The 26,576-nt window shown below is 54.7% G+C and overlaps 3 protein-coding genes across 5 annotated transcripts in view; 2 read left to right on the forward strand and 1 right to left on the reverse strand.

Annotated features, from left to right (window-relative positions):
* Nucleotides 1-146: 146 nt before the first annotated feature.
* LOC131580247 (prominin-1-A-like) lies at nucleotides 147-13,307 on the forward strand. The gene is made up of 24 exons (XM_058841255.1): nucleotides 147-2,197; nucleotides 2,849-2,918; nucleotides 3,109-3,319; nucleotides 4,698-4,968; nucleotides 5,362-5,482; nucleotides 5,629-5,692; nucleotides 6,106-6,195; nucleotides 6,458-6,648; nucleotides 6,736-6,810; nucleotides 7,097-7,160; nucleotides 7,379-7,538; nucleotides 7,803-7,955; nucleotides 8,443-8,566; nucleotides 8,724-8,815; nucleotides 9,041-9,125; nucleotides 9,233-9,376; nucleotides 9,612-9,683; nucleotides 9,873-9,962; nucleotides 10,089-10,142; nucleotides 10,479-10,559; nucleotides 10,840-10,908; nucleotides 11,005-11,094; nucleotides 11,361-11,473; nucleotides 12,305-13,307. Exons 1-24 carry the CDS (start codon nucleotides 1,860-1,862, stop codon nucleotides 12,324-12,326), a joined length of 2,844 nt encoding a protein of 947 aa, XP_058697238.1. The 5' UTR covers nucleotides 147-1,859; the 3' UTR covers nucleotides 12,327-13,307.
* A 1,764-nt stretch (nucleotides 13,308-15,071) lies between these two features.
* HPS6 (HPS6 biogenesis of lysosomal organelles complex 2 subunit 3) lies at nucleotides 15,072-19,097 on the reverse strand. The gene is made up of 2 exons (XM_058841254.1): nucleotides 18,958-19,097; nucleotides 15,072-18,683 (listed from the first exon to the last, which is right to left on the reverse strand). The coding sequence occupies exon 2, from the start codon at nucleotides 18,680-18,682 to the stop codon at nucleotides 16,235-16,237; it is 2,448 nt and encodes an 815-aa protein (XP_058697237.1). The 5' UTR covers nucleotide 18,683; nucleotides 18,958-19,097; the 3' UTR covers nucleotides 15,072-16,234.
* A 110-nt stretch (nucleotides 19,098-19,207) lies between these two features.
* ARMH3 (armadillo like helical domain containing 3) overlaps nucleotides 19,208-26,576 on the forward strand; it is a 123,285-nt gene continuing 115,916 nt past the window's right edge. The window contains exons 1-2 of one of the 3 annotated variants that reach the window (XM_058841256.1): nucleotides 19,208-19,338; nucleotides 26,217-26,328. In XM_058841256.1, the coding sequence (XP_058697239.1) occupies nucleotides 26,227-26,328 (102 nt within the window). In that variant the 5' untranslated portion in view covers nucleotides 19,208-19,338; nucleotides 26,217-26,226. The other 2 variants (XM_058841257.1, XM_058841258.1) reach the window with 2 other exon arrangements.

The raw sequence follows: 26,576 nt of genomic DNA on the forward strand, positions 1-26,576 counted from the left end.
GAGGGTGCAGAGCCCTCACTGCCATGGGCACACTGTAATGCCTTTTTGTTTCTTCTTCTTTTTTTTCTTTTTTTTTTTTTTTTCTTTCTTTTTTTTTCTTTTTTTTTTTATTCCTTCCCTCCATAGTTCGTGCCATTTATGAGTCATGTATGGTACCAATAAAATGACTTTTCGGTTTGAAGCTGTCCTGATCACTTATATCTGAGCATGGAGCCAGGCTGATGCGGGCAAGGCAGACAGGGGTCCCCTCATGTCCCTGATGTCCTGGTAGGGGTGTGGGCACAGGGCTCACTGTGCTCCCTGGATGATGCTGGGCTGCCTCTGCCTGCTGGCTCCCTGCCATGCCGTGGAAAGCAGAAATCCCAGCAAGGGTAAAGTACAGGCAGTTCAGTTGCTGAGAAATGGCCCAGTCCCCAAGCCAGAGTGAAACAGCAGCTCGAGCCTGCCCGGACACCAAGGTGATGGGCACATTCCCTGGGGAGCAGTGGGGTCAGTGTAATCCTGCCTGGGAAGAGGGCAGGAGCAGCTGAGCACCATGGAGATGTCCTGGGGGGAAGCAAAGGAAGGATGGGACCAATAGAGGGCCAGCCTCCTTGGGGACTATGCCAATCTCCTTCCAGAACCTGAGGTGCCCTGTGCCAGCATTATTTGGGATATTAGGGAAAACCATGCTTGTAAAACAGGGATGATGCAGCAGAGGGTGAGAGCAGGATGAGCCTGTATCTTCAGAGAAGCGGCAGGGGTTGGGTTGACATCTGCAGTGAGGGGTGTCACCAGGCTATCCTTTCCCCTGATAGGGCTGAAGTTGGGGGTGCTACAGGGTACAGGTGCTTACCCCCTTGTTCTGTGGACCCCTGAGAGCCTTGGGGCTGGCAGCACTTTTCCTGTATGGAAAAATGCTGCATGATGTGATGGCTGGGGAGGGCAGCTGGGCAGGTGAGGGCAGGTTGGCCCAGGTGAGCCCATGGTGTGGCACCCAGAGCTGAGGCATCAATACCCTTGTTTCTGGCATGCCCTGAGCTCTGGCAGGCTCAGTGGGATGCCCTGGGCAGGAAGGGATCAATGGCCTGCAGGAGCAGATCCTGCCATCTGTGACGGATCCTGCATATGCCTGGCTGGATCCTGCACATGCACCTGGGAGCTGCTGGAGGGCCCCAAGGCCCCCACACTTAGGGGTTGAGGTCTGACCTGGAATGCCCAAGGATACCTTGAAGCCCCCAAACCTCCCTCCCCACATCAGTTCCAGTGCTGGGAGAAAATCACTACTTGCTTTTTTTTCCCCCCTCCTTTTTTATTGGGATGAATCTGTGTCCTCTGTTGCCCTGTCCCAGTGCCAGTGCTGTGCCACAGGGTCCCACATGACACTCTGGGCCAGACCAGGAAGAAAACCCGAAGCAGGGCTGTCCTCCCTGTGCTACTTTCAGCTAAGGTCACGGAGGGCAGTGATGCCTGCTTGTGCCAAGGAAAGTTAAGCAGTAACTGCAGGTGGCAATGAGCAAGCCATGGGTGTGGGTGCTAGAGGGGCCAGGGAGCTCACCATGCAAAGGGCATTCAGGTACAGCTCACCCAGAGTCCCTGCTGGTCCCTGTCCAAAAGCCTGTGGTGTCCCATGCAGGGACACAGGGCAAGGGCCAAGGACCATGCTGGGGGCTCCAGCTACTCCAGGGCAGAAGGGCACAGTTGTGGGCTGGCACAGGGGCAAGGTGGGCAGCAGGGGTGGGCTGCCGGCAAGGGTGCTATGGCAGGGTGGGCTTCTGGAGGGGCCAGCGATGGCTCTGGCAGTGAGGGGCGAGTGCTGGTTCTGTTAGAAAAGGAGGGAGCATCCCCAGGCAGAGGGTCTGTGGGCGACAGGCTCTCCCATGCGGGACAGGGCAGGGGCCGGGGTCTCTGGGGGAGATGCAGGATGCCAGGGTGGGCCGGGGCAAGGAGCAGGGGTGATCCCCGGGTGGAGGGGGACTGCCAGGGTGCAGCGGGGAGGGGTGGAGCAGAGGGCTCTCCCTCGGCAGAGGAGGGGGCCGGCGCGGCCGCACGACCCGGGTAGATCCCGGCGGGCCGGGGCGGAAGGGGCGGCTCTGTCCGGCCCTTCCCGCACCTCCCGGGGCCGCCCGCGCCGCGGGCTCGGTGCGGAGCCGTGCCGAGCTGGGGAGCTCCGCCCGCCGGGACGTGACCCCCGGGGCAGCTGCCCCGCGTCCACCGGGTGCGTCCGCGGCACAACCGGGAGCGACCCCCGGCCCCTCCCCGCTCCTGCCCCCGGTTGCGGCTCCCGGAGCTCCGGCGGCGGGGCGGGGGATGGAGCCACGCGGCGTGGGAAAGCTCTGCGGGGAGCGGGGATGGAGCCGAGAGGGCGCCCAGCCTTGGAGAAAAAATGCTGTCTGTGGGGGCCGGGAGGCTGTTCCTCGCTTGGGGGGACGGGGACGCGTGTGAAAAATGCTGGGTTTGCCGCAGTGCCCCATTTCGGAAGGTTTTTAGATGAAAAACCTGCTTCTGTGGCTACAGCTGGTTTGTGTTGAAATTGTAAACGGCTCAACGCGCCCCATCCCGAAGGGATGCAGATGGTGTGGGGCAGAGCGGGCGGGACGGCTGCCCTCGGGATCACCCCGGGCCACCCAGCTCCTGGGCTGGGGCAGAAGGAAACCAGCACGGGCAGGGAAGCTTAGCGGAGGGCGAGGAGAGGGACTCTTCCCGATGCCTGAGTCGGGACAGGTCGCTGGTGACCCTGCCCCGGAGGCGGCCCGAGGTGGCCGGGTGCCAAGAGCCGTAAGGGGCAGGGTGGGGCGATCCCGGCATCGCCTCCTGCCCCGGCAAACAGCTTCTCAGCAGTCATCGCTGAAACTTAAACAAACCACAGACCTGGGCACTGGCACGGTGCGGCCGGACCCTGCCGCAGCTGTGGGCGCAGAGAGGTGTCAGAGGACAGGGTGAGTGCTCTGAATCCGCTTCATCCCTCACAGCCCCCCGGTCCCTCGTGGGCACCTCCTGCCTGGTTTCCCACCCACCACACTGCTCACAGGACTCCCCATCTTTCCTCGGTGCTCTCCCGCAGCTCTTTTCTTCCGGGCAGGACCGGGCAGGTGCTTGATTTTTTCTCTCTGCATTTCCTTGTCGGAGGCAGGGCAGGCTGGGTGGTCCCGTGCCCCGACGACACCGACAGCTCCTCCCGGTGCCCAGGTGTCCACAGGAGCTGCTGCGATGGAGCTGGGGAACATCTCGAAGCCCACGTACGGCCCTGGCCCCGAGGCGCCGGGGAGCAGCACGCCGGGGCTGGTGACAATGGCACACGGCTTCCTGCGGCTGGTGCAGCCCAACCCCCTGCCCATAGGTGGGTGCATGGCGGCGGGGGGCTGGCAGTGCTGGGGGAATGCTTGGGTCCCCGTTAAACATGAGCCCTCCTCCAGTGCTGACTGTCCATCCAGCATTTAAACACTGGGATACTGGCTAAGGAGGGATATGGCTGGGGTAATCAGGAGTGGGATCCCAAGGATTGCCAGCTGTGTCCTGCTCATGTCCCATAACAACTGTGGGGCTATCTTAGCTGGGCCTCAGGACAGGTGTTAGTGGTAGTGCCACCTTGCAGACTCCTTTCCCATTCTCCCTCCAGGTACCTTAATCCTAGGCCCCCAAAGTGTGCAGAGCAAACCCACTCTGCCTGCAGGGTCTTTGCCTGCCTTGCAGCCCCCTGTGCTTGCTGACCACCAAGAGCAGTGTGTCCCAGTGCCAGTGGCAACACTGTGGGCTCTCCCTGTGCACTGCCCTGCTTGCCAGCACTTGTCCGTGCTCCTGTTGCTGTCACAGCTCTGTCCTGAAGCAGCTGTAGGTTTGCACAGGTGATACCAGGGCCCTGCAGCTGCTCGATATTCATGGGGCAAGTGCTTCCCACCTGGAGGGAAATGCCACTCTGGCTGCTGCCACTTGTATTTCCTCCTTCAGTGGCTTCAACCCTTGCTCACCATCAATGTGCTAGCAGAGGTGTGGCTGGCACACATGGCTTTGTGGACTTGTGTCACATAGACACCAGGGTATATGTGCCCCAAGTGCTATTAAGGCTTGTATTGAGGGCATGGGGCACAGGCAGGGAGAACCCTGGGAATGAAAGAGGCAGTGTGGCAGTGGGCCTTTGCCCCAGTACTCATTCCTCACTGGCAGTGCCCTTGGGTATCTGGGTGAGGCTGGGCTGCAGCAGGGCAGCCCCATGGGTGGTGTCCCTTATGCCCACTGTGGTGAGGAACCCCTTCTTCTGTGGAGCCCTGGGAGCCTTGGGGCTGGCAGCACTTTTCCTGTGTGCAAAAATGCTGCATGATGTGATGGCTGGGGAGGGCAGCTGCAAGGGAGAAAAATGCCATACTCTGAGCTGGTCTGAGATGCAGGTGATGCCTCAGGCTGAGAGTGCCTCTCTGGGGTGAGCAGGGTCTGGGGCCCTCTTGGAGAGCCCCATAGGGCCCAGCACCTGCTCACAGCCCTCTGTGCTTCTTATCTCCCAGATACGATTAATTTTGGGCAATCCCAGACTGAGTCCAGCTGGGAGGACATCCACGAGGTGAGCAGGCAGCTGGGGTGGGGAGCTGACAGCCCCAGACCACCATGTACTGGGGGATGCTGGTGGGTGCTGCTCTGAGGCTGAGCCCTGGATGCTGGGCTGCAGCAAGGGGAGATGTTCTGCTCCCTGGGGGGACCCATTTTGTCTGTTTGGGTCTGGACAGGGTGTGCAGAGCTGAGGAGCCTTCAGGGCTCAGCGTTATGCTGCCTCTCATTCTTCCTATCCCAGCTGTTGCTCTATGAACTGGGTTTCCTCGTCTGCACGGCCATTGGAATCCTGCTCATCATCCTCGTGCCGCTGGTGGGATGCTGCTTCTGCTGCTACCGCTGCTGCGGGCGCTGCGGGGGCCGCATGTACCAGAAGCAGGGCCGGCGGATGGGCTGCCGGCGCCGGGCGCTCTGGACCTCTGTCCTGCTGCTCTCCGCTTTCCTCCTGTGAGTGCGCGGCCGGGAGGCTCCGGATGGAACCCGGGGGTGGCTGGAAATGCCGGCGCTCGGCGGCCGTGCCAGGAAGCTGCCATTGTTCACGAGTAGATCCCGTCACGGCGGGACAAAGGAGAGGAAGGCCGGCTGTGGGAAGCTGGCCCCGGGGGGCTGCGCATTGGCACCGTGCAGACCTTTCCCGACAGCTTCCCCAAGGTGTACCGGGCTCCCCCGTGCCTCAGTTTCCTGTATCCCTCCTCTCTGGTCCCTCAGTGCAGGGCACTTGCTGGGATGCTCCAGCAAGTGTGCACACTCACTAGTGTGCTCTGGGGTCTGTGTGCGTGGATTTGGAGAGTACTGGGACTGAACTCCCCATATGCTGACCCTGCCACCCTTCCCTTGCAGGGCTGGTGGTGTCTGTGCCCTCATCAGCAATGCCCGCTTCTCCCAGGCTGTGAAGAGCACCTTCCCCAATGTGAACAGCACTCTGCATGACGTCCACACCTACGTAGCCTCCATCCCCCAGGCACGCATTGTCCCCCTGCCACGTCTTGGGGGCAAGGGGCCAGGCAGGAGGAGCAGCCCAAATAGCCCCTTGGGGAAGGGCAACAGAGGGGCTGGCAGCAGAGAAAGGTCCCCACCCTCACTGACACCACATGTCTGTCCCTACAGCAAGTCGATTTTATCATCAGCAGGAGCGATGTCCCACTGGACTACGCCAACCACAGCCTCCAGGGTGAGCGTGTGCGATGGGAGGGGCTGGAGCATCCCCATGGTTCTGTGGCAAGCTGCTCCAGGGCTGGGGGTTCTTGGGCAGTGGGGTGTGGTGTGGGTTTACCTTTCTGCCCTGTGGATGGTTGCTGACCCTGGGGGCCACTGGGCTGGTTGTTATGGGAATGTCTAAAGGGACTGGGTCTGGAGGCTCTTCCAAGCTCCAGCTCTGCCCCAGTTGCTGCTTTTCTTCATTCAGGCTCCTCTCTGGGAAGGGTGATGCAGGTGGTGCGAGGGTGGGGAGATCCCCATTGTCCCCCACCTGGAGGGTGGGTGAGGGAGGGGTGCTGGTGGTGTCAGTGTTTTCACCAGCTTTCCTGCAAGCCCCAGGACCTTGCAGGGATCCTGTCACTAACATCACGTCTCCCATCTCTGCAGACATTGGGCCCAACCTGGGCGCTATGATCACCTCACGCATCAGGAGCAGCATGGACGGGGCTCTGGGATCTCTCCAGAACCTTTTGCAAGGTACTGGCCCCATCCCTGGGACTCTGGCAAGGGACTCAGGGGGATGCTGGAACCAAGAGATGGGGGGTAGGTGCATGTTTGGGTAAGGCTCCCTTGGAGGTGGATCCCTTTGGCCTCCCAACCACACGCTGGGGCAAGTGCCATGACTTTGAGGCCACCCCTATGTTGCATTTTTTCGTGGGTTCCCGAGGTTCAGCTGGGTGAGAACGAGTCCCTGCCCCACTGGCAGGATGAGGCCCTGAGGTCCCCACTGTCTCCCCAGGGATGGAGACACTGAAGGACACCTTTGGCAACATTACCGTCAGTCGCTCAGACCTCGAGAAGCTGCAGGGCAACTACAGCCAGCGGTTGATCAGCCTGCAGGACAAGCTCAACCACACCCTGCAGAACTGTGGCCTCCCCTGCAGCCATGTGTCCCTGGATGGGCTCACCTTCACTGCCAACTTCAGCACGGTGAGGAGGGACAAGGTGCAGGCGGGGGGCCCCAGCAGTACCTGGCCCAACCCCCACAGCTCCCTCACCCCAGGCTCTTCCCTGCAGATCCCAGGTGTGGAGCAGCAGCTGGAGGCCCTGCGTGAGGTCTCTGACTCAAACATAGGGACTGATTTAGAGGAGGTAAGGGGTGTTCCCTTCACCCAGGCACAAAGCTGGGTGCTCCTGCAACTGCTGGGGCTGTGCTCATGGGGAATGGTGTGGGAAGAGCTCTGTCAGGAGTTCAGTGTGTGACATGGAGGGGCTGGCCAGAGGTCTGCTTGCCGTCCCAACCATCCCTGCACCCTGTAGGGTGGCCTGGGTGCTGTGGGGAGCCTGGCTACTAGAATCTGGGGACAAGGGGATGTTCTGCTCAGCCCTGGATTGTAGGCAGGGATGTGAGTTTCATGCTGTGCTCCCCTGGATGCAGGTTAACAGAACACTGGAGATGATCCCTGACAAGGTGCAAGAGCAGTCCCAGGAAGTGGTGGCAAGTAAGCAGGGCTTTGTGTGCTGACTTCTCCCTCTTCTAGGGTTCCCTCCTCCCTTCTCAAGCCAATCTTTCCTGGAGGCCTTCCCTGCAGCCCTGGCTGTCCCCAGGTGCCATCATGCCAATGTCATCCTTGGCCAGGACTACCCCTTTCCTGTAATTTCTGAGTCCCTGCTGCCTGGGTGGCAGCTCACAATGTCAGCGTGTCCCCATTCCTTGCAGAGAGCCAGGACCACCTGGGCCTCATCGGGCAGGAGATCAGAAGCTTGCAGAAAGAGTTGCCGCTCCTGAATGTGGAGGAGAAAGTTGAGGCCTTTGTGAATGATGCCACATCAGTGCTGGAGGAGTACAGGGAGCCAGTCATTGCCTGGGATGGGCTCAGGTGAGTGAGAGGCTGCTGGTCCTGGCTACATTGTCTGGAGAGTTTTAAGGCTCCTGCTCCTCCAGTTGCTGGAGGTGGGGGCTTGCTGGGTGGTGGAGTTGTGGGTATAAGGTGGTCAGAGCTGTGCCTTGCAGACACACATGCCCCCTCCCTGCTGTGGTGGCTGGGACCTTTTTTCCTCCCCATGAAGGCAGCTGTGGGCTGTAGGGTGCTGCTCAGGGTCCCAGGCTCTGCTATCTGACTCCTGCCCTTTGTCTTCCCCAGGCTGATTGTGTGTGCCCTTCTGTGCTGCACAGTGCTGCTGGTGGTCCTCTGCAATGTTTTAGGGCTGCTGCTGGGGCCCCTGGGGCTGAAGGAAGGTGTGCTGCCCACACAGCGCAGCAGCCTCTCCGATGCTGGCGGGAACTTCTTCATGGCGTGAGGCTCAACTGGCTGCCAAGGACATGTGTGGGAGCGGTGGGATGGGTGGGCAGGGCTGGCCTGGGAATGCTCAAGCTTCTAAATCATTGTGTTACTGCAGCTTAATGGCCTGCCCCATGGCAACTCCCTGTGCAGGTGGTAAATTGAAGGCCAAATGTGATGCTGGTGAGAGGCATTCGAGGGGAGCCCGTTTGCCCCTCGATGGCGAGGGCTGGCAGTGTATGCGTGGGTCCTGCAGCTCTGCGGGGGAGGGCTGGCTTGCAAAGCTGTGGGAAGCTATTCTGGAATCCAAGCTCCAGGGTAGAGCCCGGTCATGCTCTGGGGTCTGAAGGCAGAGCAGAGACAAGTTTGTGGGAAGGGTGGTGTTCCCACAACTGTGGGGATGAGGAGTGTGTAACCCCTGGGCTCTGCAAGCTGGAGGCAATGTCAGCATCAGTGCTGGGCCACAGGGCTGCTGGTGCTGATGACATTTCTGTCCCGGCAGAGGGGTTGGCTTCAGTTTCATCTTCTTCTGGCTGCTCATGCTGCTGGTGATGATCATCTTCGTGCTGGGGGGGAACATTTACATGCTCTTCTGTGAGTCCTGGCACAACCAGCAGCTCTTCCAGGTAAGCTCGCTGTGGGGAAACAGCCCTGCCTGGAGATACTGCTTCCTAAATGAGGGCTGCTGGTGGAGCAGAGGCAGCACTAGCCATTTAGGATGTTCTACCAAGGTGTCCTGCTCTGTACTGTGTCTAGTTTCTCCATCTCTTTCCTTGCTCTTAGCTCCTGGACACCCCTGGTGTGATCCCAAACTTCAATCTCTCAGAGCTGCTGGGCCTGAAGGGTGACACGGCAAACTTCTCAGAGATATACAGGTGGGTCCCAGCCCTGACACTGTGCCTTTGGTGGGGGTAGAGCTGCTCAATGCCCTCAGATGCTCTCCAGGAGCAGGACAGCTTGCCCTACCTTCCCAGGCTGTGGGTAGGCACTGATTGCAGGGAAGGAGCAAGGGGCAATCTACCTGCACAGGTGAGGACATGTTCCTGGGAGGGTGTGGCCCTCACCTGCCCTGTTTTCAACCCTATTCCCCCATCCTGCAGGCAGTGCCAGCAAGATGCTTCCCTGTGGCAAACTCTGCACTTGGACCAGAGCATGTCCCTGGATGAGCTCTTGAATATCAGCCAGGTGAGCATGGGGGTGCCAGGATCTTGAGGACAGGGATCCAGACCAAAAGCTGAGGGGACAGCGAGGTGCCGGCACATGTCTCATCATGGTCCCCTTTGCTCTGGCAGTACACAGGAAACATCTCCACAGATTTTGAGAAGATGAACATCACCCTAAGCCCCATCTTCCTGCTCAGCCAGAGCCAGAAAGACCTGCTGCTGAATGCCAGCCGGGCCGGACAGCCCCCCAACTTCACCCTCACCCTGGAGCAGGTGTGCTGGGTATAGCCTGGTCTTGGGATTGGGGGGCTTGGATATAGGTTGGGGAGGTCTACTGCTGTCTCCTTTGCTGCTGTGGGAGTCCTCTGCCATCTGTGTAACCCGTTAGGGTAACTAGGCACATCCTCTGCCCAGAAGGCCCTGGCTCCACTCTGCCCCACAAAGAAGGGGTATAGCTCCCCTCATGAACCCCATTTTTCATTCTCATAGCTGTCTCTGCCTTTTCCAGCTGGACCAGAATATGACCCAGGGAAGCCTCCTGGATCTGGCTGCCGAGTTGGAGCAGCTGGCAGAAAAAGTGGTGAGAGACTATGACATTCCAGGGCCATAGCCACCCTGTCCCAAAGACACTGGTTGCAGGGCTCTTCTGTGCCTGCCTGAGTGTTGGAGGGAGGCCCTTTACTCTCACCCAGCTCTTTTCCCCAGCCTGGCCCATCAGCTGGCTGTGGGGAGGCACAGAGCTGGGCACTGCTGACTGTGGCTCTTCCAGGGCGCGGATGAGAAGGTGGCCCTGGAAGATAGTGCTCGCAAACTGAGGGAGCTGGAAAAGGAGATGCAGGCGAGCTTCTCTGGGCCACTGGTGAGCAGTGCTGGGGGATGTCCTGGGGATGCTGGGTTGGGCTTCCCTAGAACTCAGAGCCTGCTGGCAGGGTCTTATGTGAGCTATAGAGTCTGCACCTCTGACCCCCCTTCCCTCTGTCCCCAGCAAAGTCTGAAGGAGAACATCCACGCAGTGCAGCGTGGGGCTGCCCAGCTAGAGGTAAGCTGCATCAGGGGAGTGCATGCCACTCCCAGGCACCCTGCAAAGCACCCTCGAAGTCCTGCAGTGGAGGTGGTGGGACTAACTTGCAGTCTGAGGGGCTGCTGTGGGACTCTTCGTGTGCTGCAGAGGCTGTTCATAGGGTAGAGGGAGAGAGGCCATGGACCCTGCCGGGTGCAGGCTCCCTCTGCCTGGGGTACTTGGCACTACCAGCGTGTGACTGCTGGGAGCACCACAGCTCTGAGAGGCTGTGCCCCAGGGATAGCTGCTGTGCAGGGTTGGTGAAGTGCAGAGACCCCACTTAGACCACACTGCTGACAGCACCTTTCACCTCAGGGACAGACAACAGCTGCGCTGGACAAAGCCAGCAAAACCCAGGAGTTCCTGGAGAGGGAGACACCAAACATCATCAAGAATGTGAGCTTGCCTTGCCCTGCTGCCAGGTCACACAGAGCAGACCCCCTCACCAAGACCTCCCTCTATACAGGGAAGCCAAACCTTGTCTGGCTGTTTGTCCTGCACCCCTGGGTGCCCCCTTCGCTTATGGCATCCCTGGCAAGGGATGTGGGCGGGGTGAAGCATTCAGCCCTATTGCTGCTGGGCTGAGGTGGTCTGAGAGCCCTGACCCTGACATGGAGGGGATATGGGGCATGGAGGGGGATGGTGGGGCAACATCACTCTGTGCTTGCCCCTTCAGGAGACATGGGCCTTCCTGGAGCAGCTGTTGGATTTCTTTGAAACCTACATTTCATGGGCCAAGAGCAGGGTAAGCTGAGCCTTCTGTAGTGAGGTGGAGAGAAAGGAAGAATGAGCTCCAAGGCTTGGTGGATGCTGACATATGCTGTGCCCACCATGTCCCCAGGTGACAGAAGATGTGGCACGTTGCAAGCCCATAGCTCAGTCCTTGGATAATGTGGAGGCCATTGGCTGTGACTATATCATGGACTCTGTGGTGAGTGGAGCAGTGGTGTGTAGAGTGACACATGTGTGGGGTGGCAGTGAAGTCCTCTTGTCGTCCTCATGCACAGGATGAGGGATGCAGGGAAGGATCAGGGATGCACAAGGAACAGTGCTCAGCTTCTGCTCAGCAAACTGCTGTGGCTAAGAGGAAAGGCTGGGCTCTGAGAAGCAGTGAGTGGTTACTGGGGAGTGCTGGGAGCAGAAGAGATGCTCCCACTTGCTCTCTGGACCTAATGGCTCTTCCTCCACCCTATGCAGAATGCCTTCTGGTTCAGCCTGGGCTGGTGCACCTTGTTCCTGCTTCCCAGCATCGTCCTGGCTGTCAGACTTGCCAAGTTTTACCGCCGCATGGATATTGCTGATGTGTATAGGTGAGGAGCAGCCCCACCCCCTGTGATTACACTGCGTCTGGGGTCCCCCTGCCACATGTCCCTTCATGTCCTGTGGCAGCCTATGGGGCTCAAGCCAAAGTAATGTGGGCTGGGGAGAACCTGAGAGGTGGCTTCAGCCTCTGAAGATGGGCATGTTCTGGAGTTTTTCTCTACCTGCTCTCAACCTCCCATTTGGGTGGACAAAGGTGCATCCACTTTGGAGGAAGGAGCCTGGCAGGGCTGCAGCCCCAGCCTGGCTCAAGTGCACCCCCTGACTTGCTCTGTTTTGCACCATTTTTGTGCTGGAGCACTGGCATGGGAGCACAGCTGGATGCTGGGCAGAATGCAGTGTACTGCATGGTTGGTGGCATGCCACGAGGGTGCAGTGCTTGTTCACATGCCTGTGGCCACTGGTGTCCTGGGGCTGCCCGGCACCTCCATCACCAGGACAGGCACTGACCCCTGAGGGTAGTGAGCAGTTTCTAGTTGGATTTCTACCTCCATTGTGGCCCTGTGGTGCAGCTGTTGTGCTGGGGGTTCCCCACCTCCTCTGAGCTAGCTGGAGCCATGGGCTCAGCTGTCCAGGAACCTCATGGAGCTGAAATTGAGGTATAGGGATTGATCTGGGTGCTGCTGAGCCACTGAGTGTGGGGCCCTGCTCTGCCTGCCTGGGGAAGGAGCACTGATGCTCTGGGACCTGTAAGAGCCCATGCTCTCTTCAGATCAGGCAGCCAGGGTGGAGGGGACCACAGCACCCTGAAGCCCATGTGCTCTCCCACAAGGCATCTTCTTGCCCCACTAACACTGTCCCCTCATTTTTCTCCCCTCTAGGAATGAAGACTCTGAGATGTAAGCTACTTACACTGCCAGGTCGCTGTGTGGGGTGGGGAGTGGCCCCCCTGTAACACAGGGGCATCAGGGGACAGAGGGAGTGGGGTGGGGACCAAGGTGAGTGCAGACCAAGGTGTGTGCATGCAGTTGTGGTGTCCCCTATCATCTTCCCACACTCCTAAGTCTGGAGGTGCTGCTGGTCTGTCTCCCAAGCTGGTGGGTTTGGGGAAAGCTGTCTCCATACCCTATTTCCTGTGGGGCTGGGTGGGATGATATTTAACCATCCCAGTGCATCCAAAGCTGTCCCTTGATCCCCTCTCTGGCTGGGAGTGACATACGTGACCTTGGTTTTGCAGGCCACCAACATTCTACTCCTACAAAATCCCCAGGCCTTCTACAAGGCATTAACTCCCATCACCCACAGATGGAGGAGGAAATGGACAGACCCCCTCACTTGAAAAATGTGATTATTTATTTTTGCAGGGAGCCTACCTCTTTCCAAGGCTGTAATTTTTGGTGTCAAACAATAAATGGTGTGTTTGTGTGCAGTGTGGGATGTGACTGTGCTCCTCTGGTCTAGCAGTGATGGAAGTACACAGGGCTAGGGGCTGAAGGGCTCCCCACTGCTGGCACAAGCTGGGGCTGTGCCTGGGACCAGCGGGCTCTTTCTGGTGTTCCCAAGTGTGCTTTGCCCACAGTCAGCCTATGGGTTGATACAGGATCACTGCTCAGTGTCACTAAGACTGAGTGATGTTCCCCTCACTGGGCAGCCATTTGCACCTCTGACTGGGTGAGTGCCAGGTCCCTCCCTGGGACAAGCTACATGAAGTGTCCTGTCCATGAAGTGTTACCCCAAGCTGTCCCCAGCACATGAGCTCTTCCCTCTGGCATACATACCCTAGTATGTATCATCTGTGGATTTCCAGTGAGTTTATGGGGTGCCTGCAGCCCACACCTCCTTCCCTCAGCAAGATATGGTGGCATGGATATTTTCTGTGGCCACCCCTGCACACCCCATGCTCTGCACAGAAAGAGCTGCATGCACAGATAAACCAAGGGCAACCTGGTCTAGTAGAGCCTTGGGGTGAGTCCAGGCATTGCTTTGTGCTGCTCCCTGGTGCAAGTGCAGGGACCATCCCGAAAGCCGTGTCAGGCACAGGGGATATACGTGAGCAGCTTGACTCATTTCCTCTGTTGCAAAGTCCAAGTTTCTTTGGAGCAGAACGAGAGGGCCAGGCCGCTCCCCCTCCACTACGTGCATCTCTTCTGACTGCTTTTTCCACTTGCCTTCAGATCTAATTGCTAGTTTCTGCTTCGGGCTTTATCTGAAGCTGCATGGGTCTTACCTCCTGCTGTCTCCCCCAGCAGTCTGACTGCAGAGAGCGCCCTGTGCTTGCCTGTCAGTCAGCTGAATCTGTCCTTCACATTGGTTTGGCCCCTGCTTCCCCCAGGGCTTCCCACCCTTCCTGCTTCTTGGAGTGAGATATCCAGCAACCCCTTGGAAAGCATTCAGCTCTGTTCTGCCTTGTTTTCCTCTTCCCTGGACCCTCAGCCTCCAGAATTCTGACTACGTCCTGTTTGTCTAGAGCCCATACACGGAGGCTTCTGCCCCCAAGCCTCAGGCTGTCCCTACTGCATCATTTTCCCTGCTTCCTCTCCCCTTGCTGTGCCTCGGGGATGCCAGCTCACAAAGGACTGCTGCTGGCTTCAGTTTCCGCTTGCTGGCTTTGTGGGCATTGCTTCTTCCCTGCTCTGCTTCCCTGCAGAGCCAGTGCTGGAAGGCAGGGAGCTTGACCCTTATTCACTGTGGCTACCTGCACCCAAGCACAGCCCTGGAAATGAAGATGTCCTCCCCAAATGACTGCACAGCTTTTGCCAAGGTGTGGGGCTTGCTCTCAGCAGCTCCCCATTCAGTGCAGCTCCAGGGCAGTGTTCCAATCCCTGGAGCCATGGCTCTAAGCAGTGCTGAGGTCCATCCATCATCCTCCTCCCGAGCAGCCCTGCGAGGTGGGTGAGACCAGTGTCAGGCAAGGCCAGCTGACACTCCAGCCTGGAGAGGAGGCAAGGGCAGCTCAATACAAAATGCGCACAGTGGATGCCACCAGCTCTCCTTTCAGGCCACGCTCCCTCCGTTCATGTGTGTGGCAGCTGCCAGAGTGAGAGGGAAACTCAGTTTCCCATGGCCACAACACAAGGCCATCCCCCCCAAGGAAGGTCTCATCAATAACGAGCCAGTTTCTAGGGAACCATTGCAGCAGTTCCTCTTCCTCTTTGCCAGGCCTTTTTCCACCACAGGGACTTTCCACAGCCAAGCCCTTCTCTGGGGGAGACTCTGCCACATCTTTACAGTAGATTCCCAAATAATAATCTCTCCAACAGCAGCTCTGACACTGTGCCTGGCAGCAGGATTTTGCTGGGCCAGCCAGGTGTTCTCTGTTGCTAGTTTTCTTAAAAAATAAACAATTTGCAGCTCTTGAGAAAAAAATCTCCCCTTCCTCAATTCTCTGCTGGGCCCAGCCACAGCCATGCACAGCCTGGATGGCTCTTCCCTGTGGCACACACGCTCCAGCCTGCCTGTGCAGACTCCTGCTTCCATGGCTTCACAGTGCTAAGCAGCTGAGTACCACAGAGGGAATGGGCTATCTGGGCATGCTCTCTGAGCCCAGTTGTGAGCCATGCTGGGCAGCACCAGAGAAATGAGCCTGGCCATTTTTCACTAGAGGCAAAACAAGACTTCCCTCCTCCTGAGGGTGTGTACCCTCAGAACATTCACCACCACGACCTCAGCAGTGCTTTAGGAACTTTTATTTTTAAAAGGAGTCTGTCTTCCACACTTAAGACCACTCTCAAGAGGATTAATGTAGGTGAACTTCCCGCAGCCCAACAAGGCAACAGACACCTCCTTTACACCACAGCCCAGAATGCAGAGGCAAAGCCATAGCCAGGGTCTCCCTCCTGGTGCAGGGAGCCAGGCACCGGGCACCTGAGAGAGGCTAGAACCTGGATCTTCCTGCACAAACTGCTCTCAAGTTACATTGATTTTGCAAACAGAGGCACAATATGAGCCAGACAACCCTGACAAAGCCCCTTTGTATGCAAAGGGCAAAGGTAGAGGAGATGGGAACAGAGGGCTCGGGTGTCCTGCAGCATAATCTAAGCTTCCACAAAGGAAAGGGAAAGGCAGGGCCAGCACCAAGCTCACACAGGCTGCTGCAAGCTTCTCAGCTCAGAAGAGACTTTGGGTACTGTCTGGGACAGAGAGATAAGGGAATTAGGCAGCTCTTTTCAGCTAAGTAGCTGCAATCAGTCACAGCTACACGATTGATCCCAGAGGAATTGTGGTGAGACAAAGTGTGGAGTGCTGCAACTGCCAGCATGTGTGCTGGGACCCCCAGTGCCATGGAGCTGTGCCACACTGGCATTTAGCATCTGACTGAGCCCAAAGCAGCAGGACTCAGTGACCCAGCTGCAAGAAACATGCCCTGTTTCACACAGGCTGAGCTTAGAGGTACCATCCAACTCACTGAGGAGAGAATGGGGCGGAAAGACTGTGTATCCTGGCCTACCACTCCACCACCAGTACTAGAGGATCAGGGAAGTGGAAGTGGAGCTAAAAAGGAGCCAAACAAACCAGAAACAAAGTGCTTTGGGCAGGGAGCAGTTCTGTAGTCCTGTAGTGTAGTCAGTGTTCTCATCTGCAAATGCACCTGGCATTTGCTCCTCCACTGGCACCCACACAATTGCACTTGCTAGGAATAACCAGAAAGCCTGCCCTGGCTCAGAGGAGATCCCCCAATCCCAGCCACCCAACAGGCTCTTTGAGATGCTGCTGCAGGGATGCTTCAGAAGGGAGCAGGCTTCCGTACTGCCAACACAGGATTTCCCTTCCTTGCGCACCCAGGGCTTGGGATGACATTGTCCTTCCCTGCTTCATAGACTGTCATCCTGTAGCAGTGCCGAGGGGGACGAAGTCCTTGCCATGGATGGCTGAGGAACATCATCAGCAATAGCTTTTGAGGGGATTTTGTGCTCTCGGGGTGGGGTGGGAGGGGGGAAGGTGGTGCTCTGCAGGGCATCTGAGTACATCTCATCCTGGACACTGGGACGCTGCAAAACCCTTTGCAGCAGTGGCTTAAGCAAGCCCACAGTCAGCTGGTTCCCCTCACTGGAGAAAGGCACTGGGTCCTCCTGGGAATGGGGAAGGTGCTGCAGGACCATGGTGAGGATGTCTGAGGCAGTGAGCTCAGCGGGGCACAGTGGCCAGAGCCTGTCCAGGTAAGGGTCCAGCTCCCGGTGCTGGGCAAACTCAGCCAGCAGTGTGATGAATATCTCCTTGTTAAGCAAGGGGCTGAGTTTGGAGAACTTCTCTGCCACCTCCACCACCCTCTGCCACTGCTTCAGACGGATGAGAAGGTGCAGAGCTTGCAGCACGGCCTTAGGCCTCTTGCTGCAGAGCAGCAGTTCCAGCTCCATCTCGTCATCTGCCTCGCTGTGTTTGCTCTTTCGGGCCAGCACTCCCAGTGCTCTCTTGTACAGAGGCACCCGGCCCTCTGGGCCCTCTTTGCTGCTGTATGACCAAGAGCTGCTAACATACTGCTGGGTCAGCTCCACAAAGCTGGGCAACCACTTGGGTTTGAACCTCAGGAAAGAGGCGCAAATGAGCTCAAAGAGTGGGACCATCCCATTCTGACCCACCTCCTCCAGCTGCGGCTGACACAGGACCTTCTTCCATACCTCTGGGGTGGCCCTGGCTACCAAGAGGCCATCCCCATTCTGCTGCAGCTGGAGGCAGCTCCTTGTGGCTTTCCAGGCAGCCTTGGGGAAGGAGGCAAAGACAGAGTTCAGATAGGCCAAGTTGTCCTTGTCCATGTCAGACTGCAGAATACGACTGACCTCCTGCTCCACCAGCTCCTTGCAGTAGCTTTCCACCTCGCTCTCTGGGGCACACACCACACAAGTCTTGAGGAGCTCCAGGCTCATGTAGCTCTGCAGCTCCAGGCTCATTGTGCTCAACAGCTTGGCATAAGTGTCTTGTAGGCCTCGGGCTGGCTTCTGCTTCTGGTGGAGGCTGTGCTGCAGGATGGCAGTGAGGACCACAGGAGCCTGGAATGTACCACCTTTCTTCAACTTCTCCACTGTCAGCTTGGAGCTGCTGAGGCTCCTCCTCTGGTAATATCTGCAAGCCTCCTCAAACACCATCTCCACCAGGCATGGCTCAGGCCTGCTACTGTCCTCAGGTTTGGAAAAGCTAAAGCTGTAGATGCCAGTCTGACTGAGGAGCTGGATATTGTCCTCCTCTCCCTGGGACTCCAGGAAATGCACCTCTTTCATGCTCAGGACTTCCTTTTCTACTAGCCTTCCACTGTTCTGGTCAACAAGATACAGTACTCCAGCCAGCACACAGGCCAGGATGCTGCCAAAGGTCTTCAGCTGGACAGGACTCCCTTGGGCAAGGGGACTGCCATCCAGGTCAAAGATATGCCTCTGTGTCCCATCTGGCTCCACAATATTCACAGAACCCTTTGTGCTCACCAGCAGCAGACCCCCACTGTTGGACACAGTGACGGTGTGAATGTCCAGAGGCGAAAAACCTGAGAGAAGGCCCACAGAACCCAGCAGGAGCTTTCTGAAGTCTGACTCGCTGCTGGAGCGCAGCACCTTGCTGTGGATGAAGCCTGCAGAGGGGGCTGTGATGGTGAACTCTGCCTTCTCTGGCTGCCAGATTAGGAGGAATTTGGAAGTGGTGGCGAAGCCAGCAGCAGCAGGCACTAGGAAGACGTGTTGGGGAGAGGCCAGGACCTGGTACTCGGGGCTGTTGTGCAGGACTATCCTCACAGTGCCCAGCCGCACGCCTTGCTCCCCCACCTCCAGAGCGCGGGCACAGACACAGAACCTGAAGGCACACTTGCTCATGTCCGAGTGAGCACCCAGCGGCGGCCTCTCCTCACACCACACCAGGCTGGCTCCCTGGCTGCACACGGACACGACTCGTGCCCGGGCACCCTGGCAGAGCTCCAGTGTCTGCAGCAGCTGCCAGCCCACGGACACCACAAAGTGCCAAACCTCGGTCCGGCCATGTTCCCACACCACGGCCAGTACCCAGGAGCCCAGGACCACAGGGCTCTGAAGGAAGAGCAGTCCCACAAGGGCTGGCTGGGGCGGCTGCCAGCTCCTCTCCAGGTCGGCTCCAGCGATGCTATGGCGCTGGAAGGCCAGCACCCGCGGCAGGGTGGGCGGCCGGCTCTTCTGCAGGAGCAGGAGGTGCTGCCCGTCGGGGCTGGACTGGATGTGGCTGGGCCCTTCTCCGCGGCACAGCAACTCCCGCAGCCTGTGGCCTCGGCTGAAGTCACTGAAGTCGGAAACCTGCCGCAGCTTCATCCTGTCAGCGACAGCGTGCACCAGGGCGAGCCGGGGCACGGAGCCACGGCCGCCACTCAGATCCCTCCCGGAGTCCCGCCGCTCCCTGCTCCCTCGGCTTGCTAGGAGACCCCCACGGAGCCCTCGGGCATCTGCCCCCCCGCGGCGAGCCGGTTCCGCGGCAGTAACTCCCAGGGACCGGCCGCACCCGGAGCTTCACGTACACCCAGCGCCGTCCGAGAGGGCTCCGCGCTGCTCCGGGCACACGCCGGGTCCCTCCTCCCGCCGGGACCCACCTGTCGCCGCGGCGGCGATTGCCGACCGGGTCCGGGCCCGGGCCGGTGGCGGCTCCGCTCAGCGCTGCGCAGTCACGGGGCCGCGGGTTTCCGGGCGGAGCCGCTCCGCGCCGCCGCGGGCCGTCCCGCTCCTACTTCCGCCGCCGGTGCGGGGTGGGCCGTGGGGCTGCGTCCCGAGGGCGACCCCCGGGTCCCCGCAGGCGGCGGGGCCATCTGTTACCGGGGTGCGTGTGCGTCAGTCCCTGCGGGGCGAGCCGAGCCGCAGCCGGCCCGGGGAGGAGCCTCCCCCGCCCGCCCCGCCTGCGGGAGCCGCGGCCGCGCGGGGAACCGGCGGGCGCACGCGCGGCGCCTGCGCGGTGTGCGGGGAGCGGCTGCCCGCAGGTGAGTGCGGGAGCGACGGGGGGACACGGGACCCCGCCCGCGGGGCCGGGCGCGCCCCTCTGCCCCTCCGGCACCGGGGCCTCCGCCGCACCGGGGGCTTCGCGGGGCGGGCGCACTCCTCGCCGCGAGGGGCCTCGCCGGGCACCGGCACCCCATGCCGGGGCCGCTCGCTGCCCACCCCGGTTAGCTGCGGGAGCGGCCGCACGCAGACCGTGCAGCTGGCGGTGCCGCTCATCTCCCGCCGGTGGCGCCGCGGTGCCCCGGTGCGTGCCCCGGGTGCCGGCCCCGAGGAGGCCGCGGGGCCCGCCGCAGCCCAGCCCTTCGGCTGCTCGTGGGCCGCACCGTCCCCCGGCTGCCGGCTGGTTGGGACTCGAGAGAACTCCTAGGAAAAGATCGAGCCTTTGCTGATCATTCCAGTTATCTGGTTTACCTCATCCTTCTCCGAACACTTGTATGGGCAAAAGGGGAGCAGCAAGCAGTGGTAAAGCAGCGGGAGCTCGCAGTGTTTGCTGTGCTGAAGGCAGAGGCACTTGCTGCATGAGCAAGCTGCGGCCTCGGTCAAACCCTGTTGCGTATGTCGCTGTAACAAAGTTTGCTCTTCAGCAGAGAATCTAATCTGAATGTATGATGAGAGCCAGTTAGGGTGAGCAGGTGGGTGGAATATGCAAAGCAATGGGATAATTTGAATCATTGCGATACGTGGTGATTGCAGTTCACCAGCTGTTTGAGCTTGAGTAGGAAGTGTGACAAAAATGCAGAAGAGGAATTTGGAGGAGAGGACAGGACAGCAGTTTGGCTTTCCAGTAATAACAGGTTGATCCACTGTGTCATTATGGCACTTTTGCTGTGTGCAGAGAGATACTGTGGGCAGGGTATATACGTTGTAAAAATGATAAATAGTAATTGGGTGGCATGCACAAAAGGAACAGTGAGGCTTTAATGAGCTGCTGGGCTAAGTATTCATCTGTTCCCTCCCCTGCTAACACATCAGGCAGCCATACAGGACATCCCTTAGGAGGGGAAGGGTCAGCCTCTGCTGCTCAGAGTTGCTGTATTCTGGCTCCCTGTTTTTGAGTTTTGGTTTGGTTTTTTTTTTTTTTTTTTTTTTAACTTGCACCTTTTTATGTTTGCATTTTAACTCCTGAGTACTTGTGCTGCTGATGGTCTGTATCTCAGAAATGTCACCTGCTCTGCAGCTCCACCTTTCTTATCTTGGCATGACTTTACTGTGCAGCTTCTCAGAACATAGCAGCTACCTCAGAAGTCAGAACCGAGGTCATGCAGCTGCACTGTGTTCAGCATTGGCCTTGGATCCACACCACCAGCTGAAGCCATGGGGAAAGGGCAGGGGAAGGTTACAGGGAGAGTGTTTTTCTTCAGAAGGAAGGCATTTGAAAAGGTCTGCAAGTGACATGAACTTTTAGGTGGGAGTCTAAAGGCACTGTAGAATATTTCATTATAAACTATGTGGGATGGGTTCTAAAGGACTTGAAAAGTGAAAACCCAAAGTAATTTTCTGACATTAGAGATCTGGTCATGGTAGCCAGGAATGCAGAGAAAAACTGTGGTGAAATGAAAATATTGCCTTGTATAAAAATGGTGTGAACAGGTGCTGGTGGAAACATGCAATGCTTGTCTGGATGGACTTGACAGGAAGAAGCGTAGCTAGTTGGTGGTGTGAATTTGATGGGTTGGGTGTTATTTTAACTGGACAGATAGAAATTAAATGTAATTGTGGATGAAGTGTTAAAATCATAGCTCAAATGTTACTCTTTTATATCATTGCTAAAACAGGTGCAATGGGAGGTAGTATGTGGCTGTATTTGTGTTAGGAAGCTATTTTTCAAGGGGTAAAAAAATTGGTCAGAAGTGGTGTAACTTTAGGTTGTACTATGTAGAAGCACATACTCTGAGTGGGATGGAAGGAATTTCTAGTAAAAATATGTATACTGTGACTCTGCTGGGTGTTGTTGCTTTGAACTGCAGAAAAAGAAGTAGGACCTCTATAGGTTTTTTGTCATCAGCACACCCTCAGAATATGTTTGTCATTACATACTGCCTGAAGGCACCTGGAAATTCTGCAGCATGGATCCAAAAACTTGTACGCTGTGTTACTGTTTCCCTTGTTGATGGGTTGAGCATCTAACAGTTGTAGAGGAAGGCACAATTTGAGCAGCTTTTATTCCAATTGACGATATACAAATGAAGTTGTAAACAACGGATGGAATATAAAAGCAGTGTGGATATACTTGCACAAGCTGTAACTGCCAATGCAAGAGTTTGTAAAGACTAAGCTGCAAAAGGGCTTATGGCAGAAATTTGGCCATGGTTGTTGCTAAAGCCTTTGCAAAATCTAGCCCTGTATTTTCTTGCTCTCTTTGTTTTCAGCAGTGGTCTGCTGGCTGCTGATGGATGGTCCTGGGGGTTTTAACAGAGAACTGGGTCCAGGCACTCCCTGTGCACAGGGATTCATAAGTTCTTATGCTGGGTGCAGGTTGTCTGTTACTTCTAGTGATGGACAGCTGGGACCTGTGTTGCAACTGCCTGTTGTTCAGGTCCTGTATTTACTCTGCAGATTCATTACATGGATTGAGTGCAAGTTTTTCCTGGTACTTCACTGAAGAATTTAATAAGTACTTAGCTTATAACACATTGCTTGAGAAGCTGTGTGTTAACTTTCAGGCAGGGGTTTATCCCTACCTCTTGCACAGTGGAGGCAGTTTTTGAACAACTGTCCTTTAATCTTGAGCGATGTACTTGCAGAACCTTGAAAGGCAAAGCATGATCACACTGAGTCCCAGGTGCATACACTCAGGAAGGGAGGAGGCAATTGCTGGCTTTGAAATGTTTAAGTAGGTGACTCCAATCTTAGTAGCTCTGACAAGTCAAGGGACACTGGATTCTAAAAGCAGAAGTATCTCAGCTCTTATTCAGAGTCTTTATAAAATTGATTGAGGTTCAGGGCTTTGACATTAACAAACTAATACAGATCACATCATTTGCAGAGTCTTTTCCAGGTAGTGAATAAATGGTTTGCCAATTAAGTTGTATGTGAAAATGCAATTTTGTGTCATCTGTATTCTTTTTGTCTCACCAAGAAGTGTTACAGTACATTTTGTGAGGGGTCCACACTGAAAAAAATACACTTATTTGTGTTTGGTTGTGTGTGGGGGTTGTGTATGTGCATTTATAATCTTGAAAACTTTCAGGTTTGTTAGCCAAGGCAGTTGAATGCAAAGTGCTGTGCTTGATGGGCTGCATGCAAAATCACACAAGTTACAAGTTTTGGATCCCGATGTCATTATGAAGTAGATGTGCATTAGCGTTGTCCTCTTGACAATATTTTTGCTATTAAAAGACAGTCTATGGAATACTAATAAATCTGTACAGGAGCTGAGTGACAATGTGGAGCATTGTGTAGCAGTTTTCAGTGTGCACAAGCCTGAGTAAATCTCAGACTCAAGAGAGCAGGTTCATTTTCCCTGTGGCTAGTCTAACAAAAAGCTAACAGAGCTTCATCGGAATGTCATATGTTTGGTTGGAATCTCTGTTAGGAGTTCTGGAATGAAAAAGAAAGGAGGTGGATGGTTGGATGTGCTCATCTCTTCCTGACTGGGTCAGCTGATCCTGGGGTTGATGACAGATAAAGCAAGAGTCTGCCTGAACTTGTGTCTGCCATGGCTTTTATCTTCCTGCCTTCGAACTGCCAAGACTCGTGCTCTGTCAAAGTTTTCTTTTAGTTCCAGATGAGGCATCTTGGATCTTCTGCTGCACAGCAAAGTATTTGTTGTTCTAAAAATCCCCATGTGTGTGCTTCTCTTGGCCCTGAGGGGCAGTTTCCCATGCAGCCAGTGAATACAGCAGGATTCACTTAGCAGCATGTGTTAATGGGAATGACCTATTGACAGAATAAATTATCCATTTGAACCTAAAATGTGGAAAATGCACTGATGCTTTATAAATGTGATGTTTAAAGGAAAATTGTTAATTATCATCAGTGTCGTTGTTTTCATAAGCTGTCATGGCATCATGATAATTTGACATCTCTACAACTTATTTATAAATGTTTTGTGCATTTAACTGTTACTTTCTGCAGATGCCTGGAAGGTCTCAATTAGCAAAATGCAGTTATGTCTTTATGACATCTAGCAAATGTAATTGCATAAAGTGAAAACAAAAAAACATTTGTATGACCTGATCATCATAGGTCATGAAACAAACACAGCCTAATAAAGCATTGGCATGAAAGACGAGGTTTACGTTTCTCTCCTTGCTTCTCCATGTGCTCATTTGTAGAATAGCAAATTATAAACAAGAACATTATTTAATCCTTGCCTCTAGCAGTTGTCTTTGTATGTGCTCTGTGCAGCTTTGGTTTGGAGAGAATGTGAATCCTAAGACTGATTTTAACAGAGACTAGAATTTTCACACGATCATGCGATCTTTCTAGTGCTCACCCTTTGCATCTTGAGGTATTTCGATTTTTCTGTCTTTCTGGAAATGTAGAAAAAGGGTTAAAATGCAGCTCTGAAAATCCAGGGACTAAGCAGAGCTTATTGATCCCCTCCCATTCACGTACACATTTGATGTGAGAACGCTGACCTAGAAGCACTGAGAGTTAGTTTATTAGTTTTGACATTGGGATTTGTTAGCTGTAATTCAATTAGAAGCACACTGATGGATGTACTTGTATGCTGGGGCTGGCAGCTGTTTAAGGTTCAGAAACTTACAGTTCTAGTAGGAAAATTGTTTTGTGCAATCTTACTCAAGATTTGTATTCTTAGACTAAAAGTGACATCACTCTTGAGTTGGTTTTTAATAGCTTTCTCAGTGTTTCCAGTTATGTTTCTAATTAGAATAATGTCTTATTTCCCTTGACAATTTAAAAATAATGCAAAGTCTGTCAAAGAGAAGCTATCAAGATGATTGAATAATGTTTTCTTTTTTGTTTATTAGTTGGGAACCTTCTTCCATCTTAGTTGGGAACATAGACCTACTATGCTGTGGGAATAATTTTGGTCTTTACAGATGGTGCAGTAGTTGCTAAGCTTTCTTCTGTCACTGTGTCTCAGGGCTCTTTCCATTCTTACCCCAGCCCATAACCAGCCAGCTGGTTCCCTTTCTAGTGGGAAGACAACACCCCTCTGCCTATGTAAATATTAGCTTTTCAGGTGTAAGGTCTGCTGCTCTCTTTCCTACCCTTTCCCATCCTGGCAAAGCTCCTTCCCTTTGCACCTGAGGTAGGGTCTTTTGCAGCAGCATTGTTTTTCCAGGCCTAAAAATGTTTTTCTGCCACTTAGAACCAAGATTTTTGGCTAAAGGGATGGATATTTGAATAACTGACTCTGTAAGCCTGCTTGTCCTAGTTGAGAACATAGTTGTAAGTCAGCTAAAAATTGTCTGCAGTGGAAGAAGACAAAGAATGTAAAGGAGATCTGGATCTGGTATTCAGTAGTTGATGGAACTCGGTCTTTGAAGAAAAGACAGATCTGAACCTGCTGTGACTGGGAGGGGATTCAGGCAGTCTGGGATTGAGGCTACATCCAAAGCTGTCTCCACAGCTGCCAGCTCAGAAAGCTCTGGGATCCCAGATTCAAACTGTGAACTCAACTCTCTATGCATAATTTACCATGGTTGAGTGCAACTACCACAACAGCCTGCCCATGTTTTTCTGGAGCATGACTTAAGTCAAGCCTCTGTGTGTGGTATGCTGTTGCCATGTGTGTAATTACCTTTGGAGGTATGGCAGAAAGGCTAGGAGCTCAGGAGTATGAGAAGGGATGGTATTCCCTTCCTGCTAAGTAGTTCTGACATGCTGCAATGATGGAGGGGGTTAGAACAGTACTAAAGCTGTGATGCTTGCCAGGAAAATCTGTGATTGCAGATAAATGTGTATTTGCAAGGTCAGAGTAGTGCTGCACTTGGTAGCATCACATACGAGGTTGAGAATATGTGGCAAGTTGCATGTTCTGACTCAGCCCCTGGAGTGAGTTGTCTCTCAGAGAAGGCTCAGGACCACATTACTTTATGTAATGGCTTATTTTGTAATAAGGATACAACTTTTTTTTAAATAGTATAATCTGTAACACACCAATTAATGATAGCAAAACTTCTTTGCATTTTTAGAAAACCTGTTGCTGTCAAATGGATAATGAAATTCATCTGTTTGAAAAAACCCCAAACTGTAAAGCTTGTCCTCTCTCTTCCATCCTCCTCCCAAGACTGAACCACATGGGATGCTTTTGAGGCTTGTGTTCCTCTCTGGCTTGATTTGCAGAGCAGCTGGCCCAGATAAGGATACTAAGGTGCAGAGGTAGATGTGAACAAGGGTGGCAGGAGTGCTTTATGGAGGCTTTCCTAGTGTTGAATGCCACCTCAGAGTCCAAAAGCAGAATTTGGAGTTCTTTGTTAGGCAACAAATTAAACAGATACGAGAAGACTTTCAAATAGTTTCAGGAGCATCTTGTCATCAGATGCCTTTGAGGCTTGACCAGAATAAAAAAAGAATGAGTACCTATTTGATTTCAAGTATCACAATTCCTCCAGTGAGATTAAAAAATGTATACTTTTTTTAGATGTACTGCATTGGTCTGGATAATGAAACAGTTTTTAACAGAGAAGAATTAAGAAATTTATCCATAAGGAGCTTATTCTGTTTCTGCCTGTGTGTGGACTTTTGCATGTCTTTGAAATGGGATATAGAGCTAGATGGGTCCTTTGATCTGATTTCTTATCTGGTATAGTCATAAATGCCCCTACTTACAGCTTGTGAGAGACTTAGTATTTCAGTGCAGTGAAAAAGTCTTTCATGGTTGAGGCAGGTCAGATATCCCTTGAAGAAAAGTTTTCTGAGCTTTTTTGTCTGTTCTTACCTTCAGGGTATACAGAATGGCCCAAACTGAGAAGAAAGGTGGGCTGCTCCGGAAATCTTCAGCCTCCAAGAAGCCACTGAAAGAGAAAGTGGTGTTGATGTATGATGAAATTTTCACGGTAAGGAGTTGACCATCTCTTTTTTCTAAAGTGTTGTGTTAAATTCTCTTGATTTAGTTTACGCTGAGGGTTTTTTTAGTGGATTTCTTCCCTCAGGGTAAGGCCTGCATAGTGTAGGCACATGCTCCAGGTTCCCCTACTATTGTGCAGAACTCTGTATTCTGCTCTCTTCCAAAATGTTTCCTTGTCATGTTGCTTACCAGAACAGTACCATCTATGAGAAGTCATGGCTTTCCCAGTATTTCTCA

Source organism: Poecile atricapillus, chromosome 6 (genome assembly GCF_030490865.1).
Source record: "Poecile atricapillus isolate bPoeAtr1 chromosome 6, bPoeAtr1.hap1, whole genome shotgun sequence".
In the NCBI taxonomy this organism is placed as follows: domain Eukaryota; kingdom Metazoa; phylum Chordata; class Aves; order Passeriformes; family Paridae; genus Poecile; species Poecile atricapillus.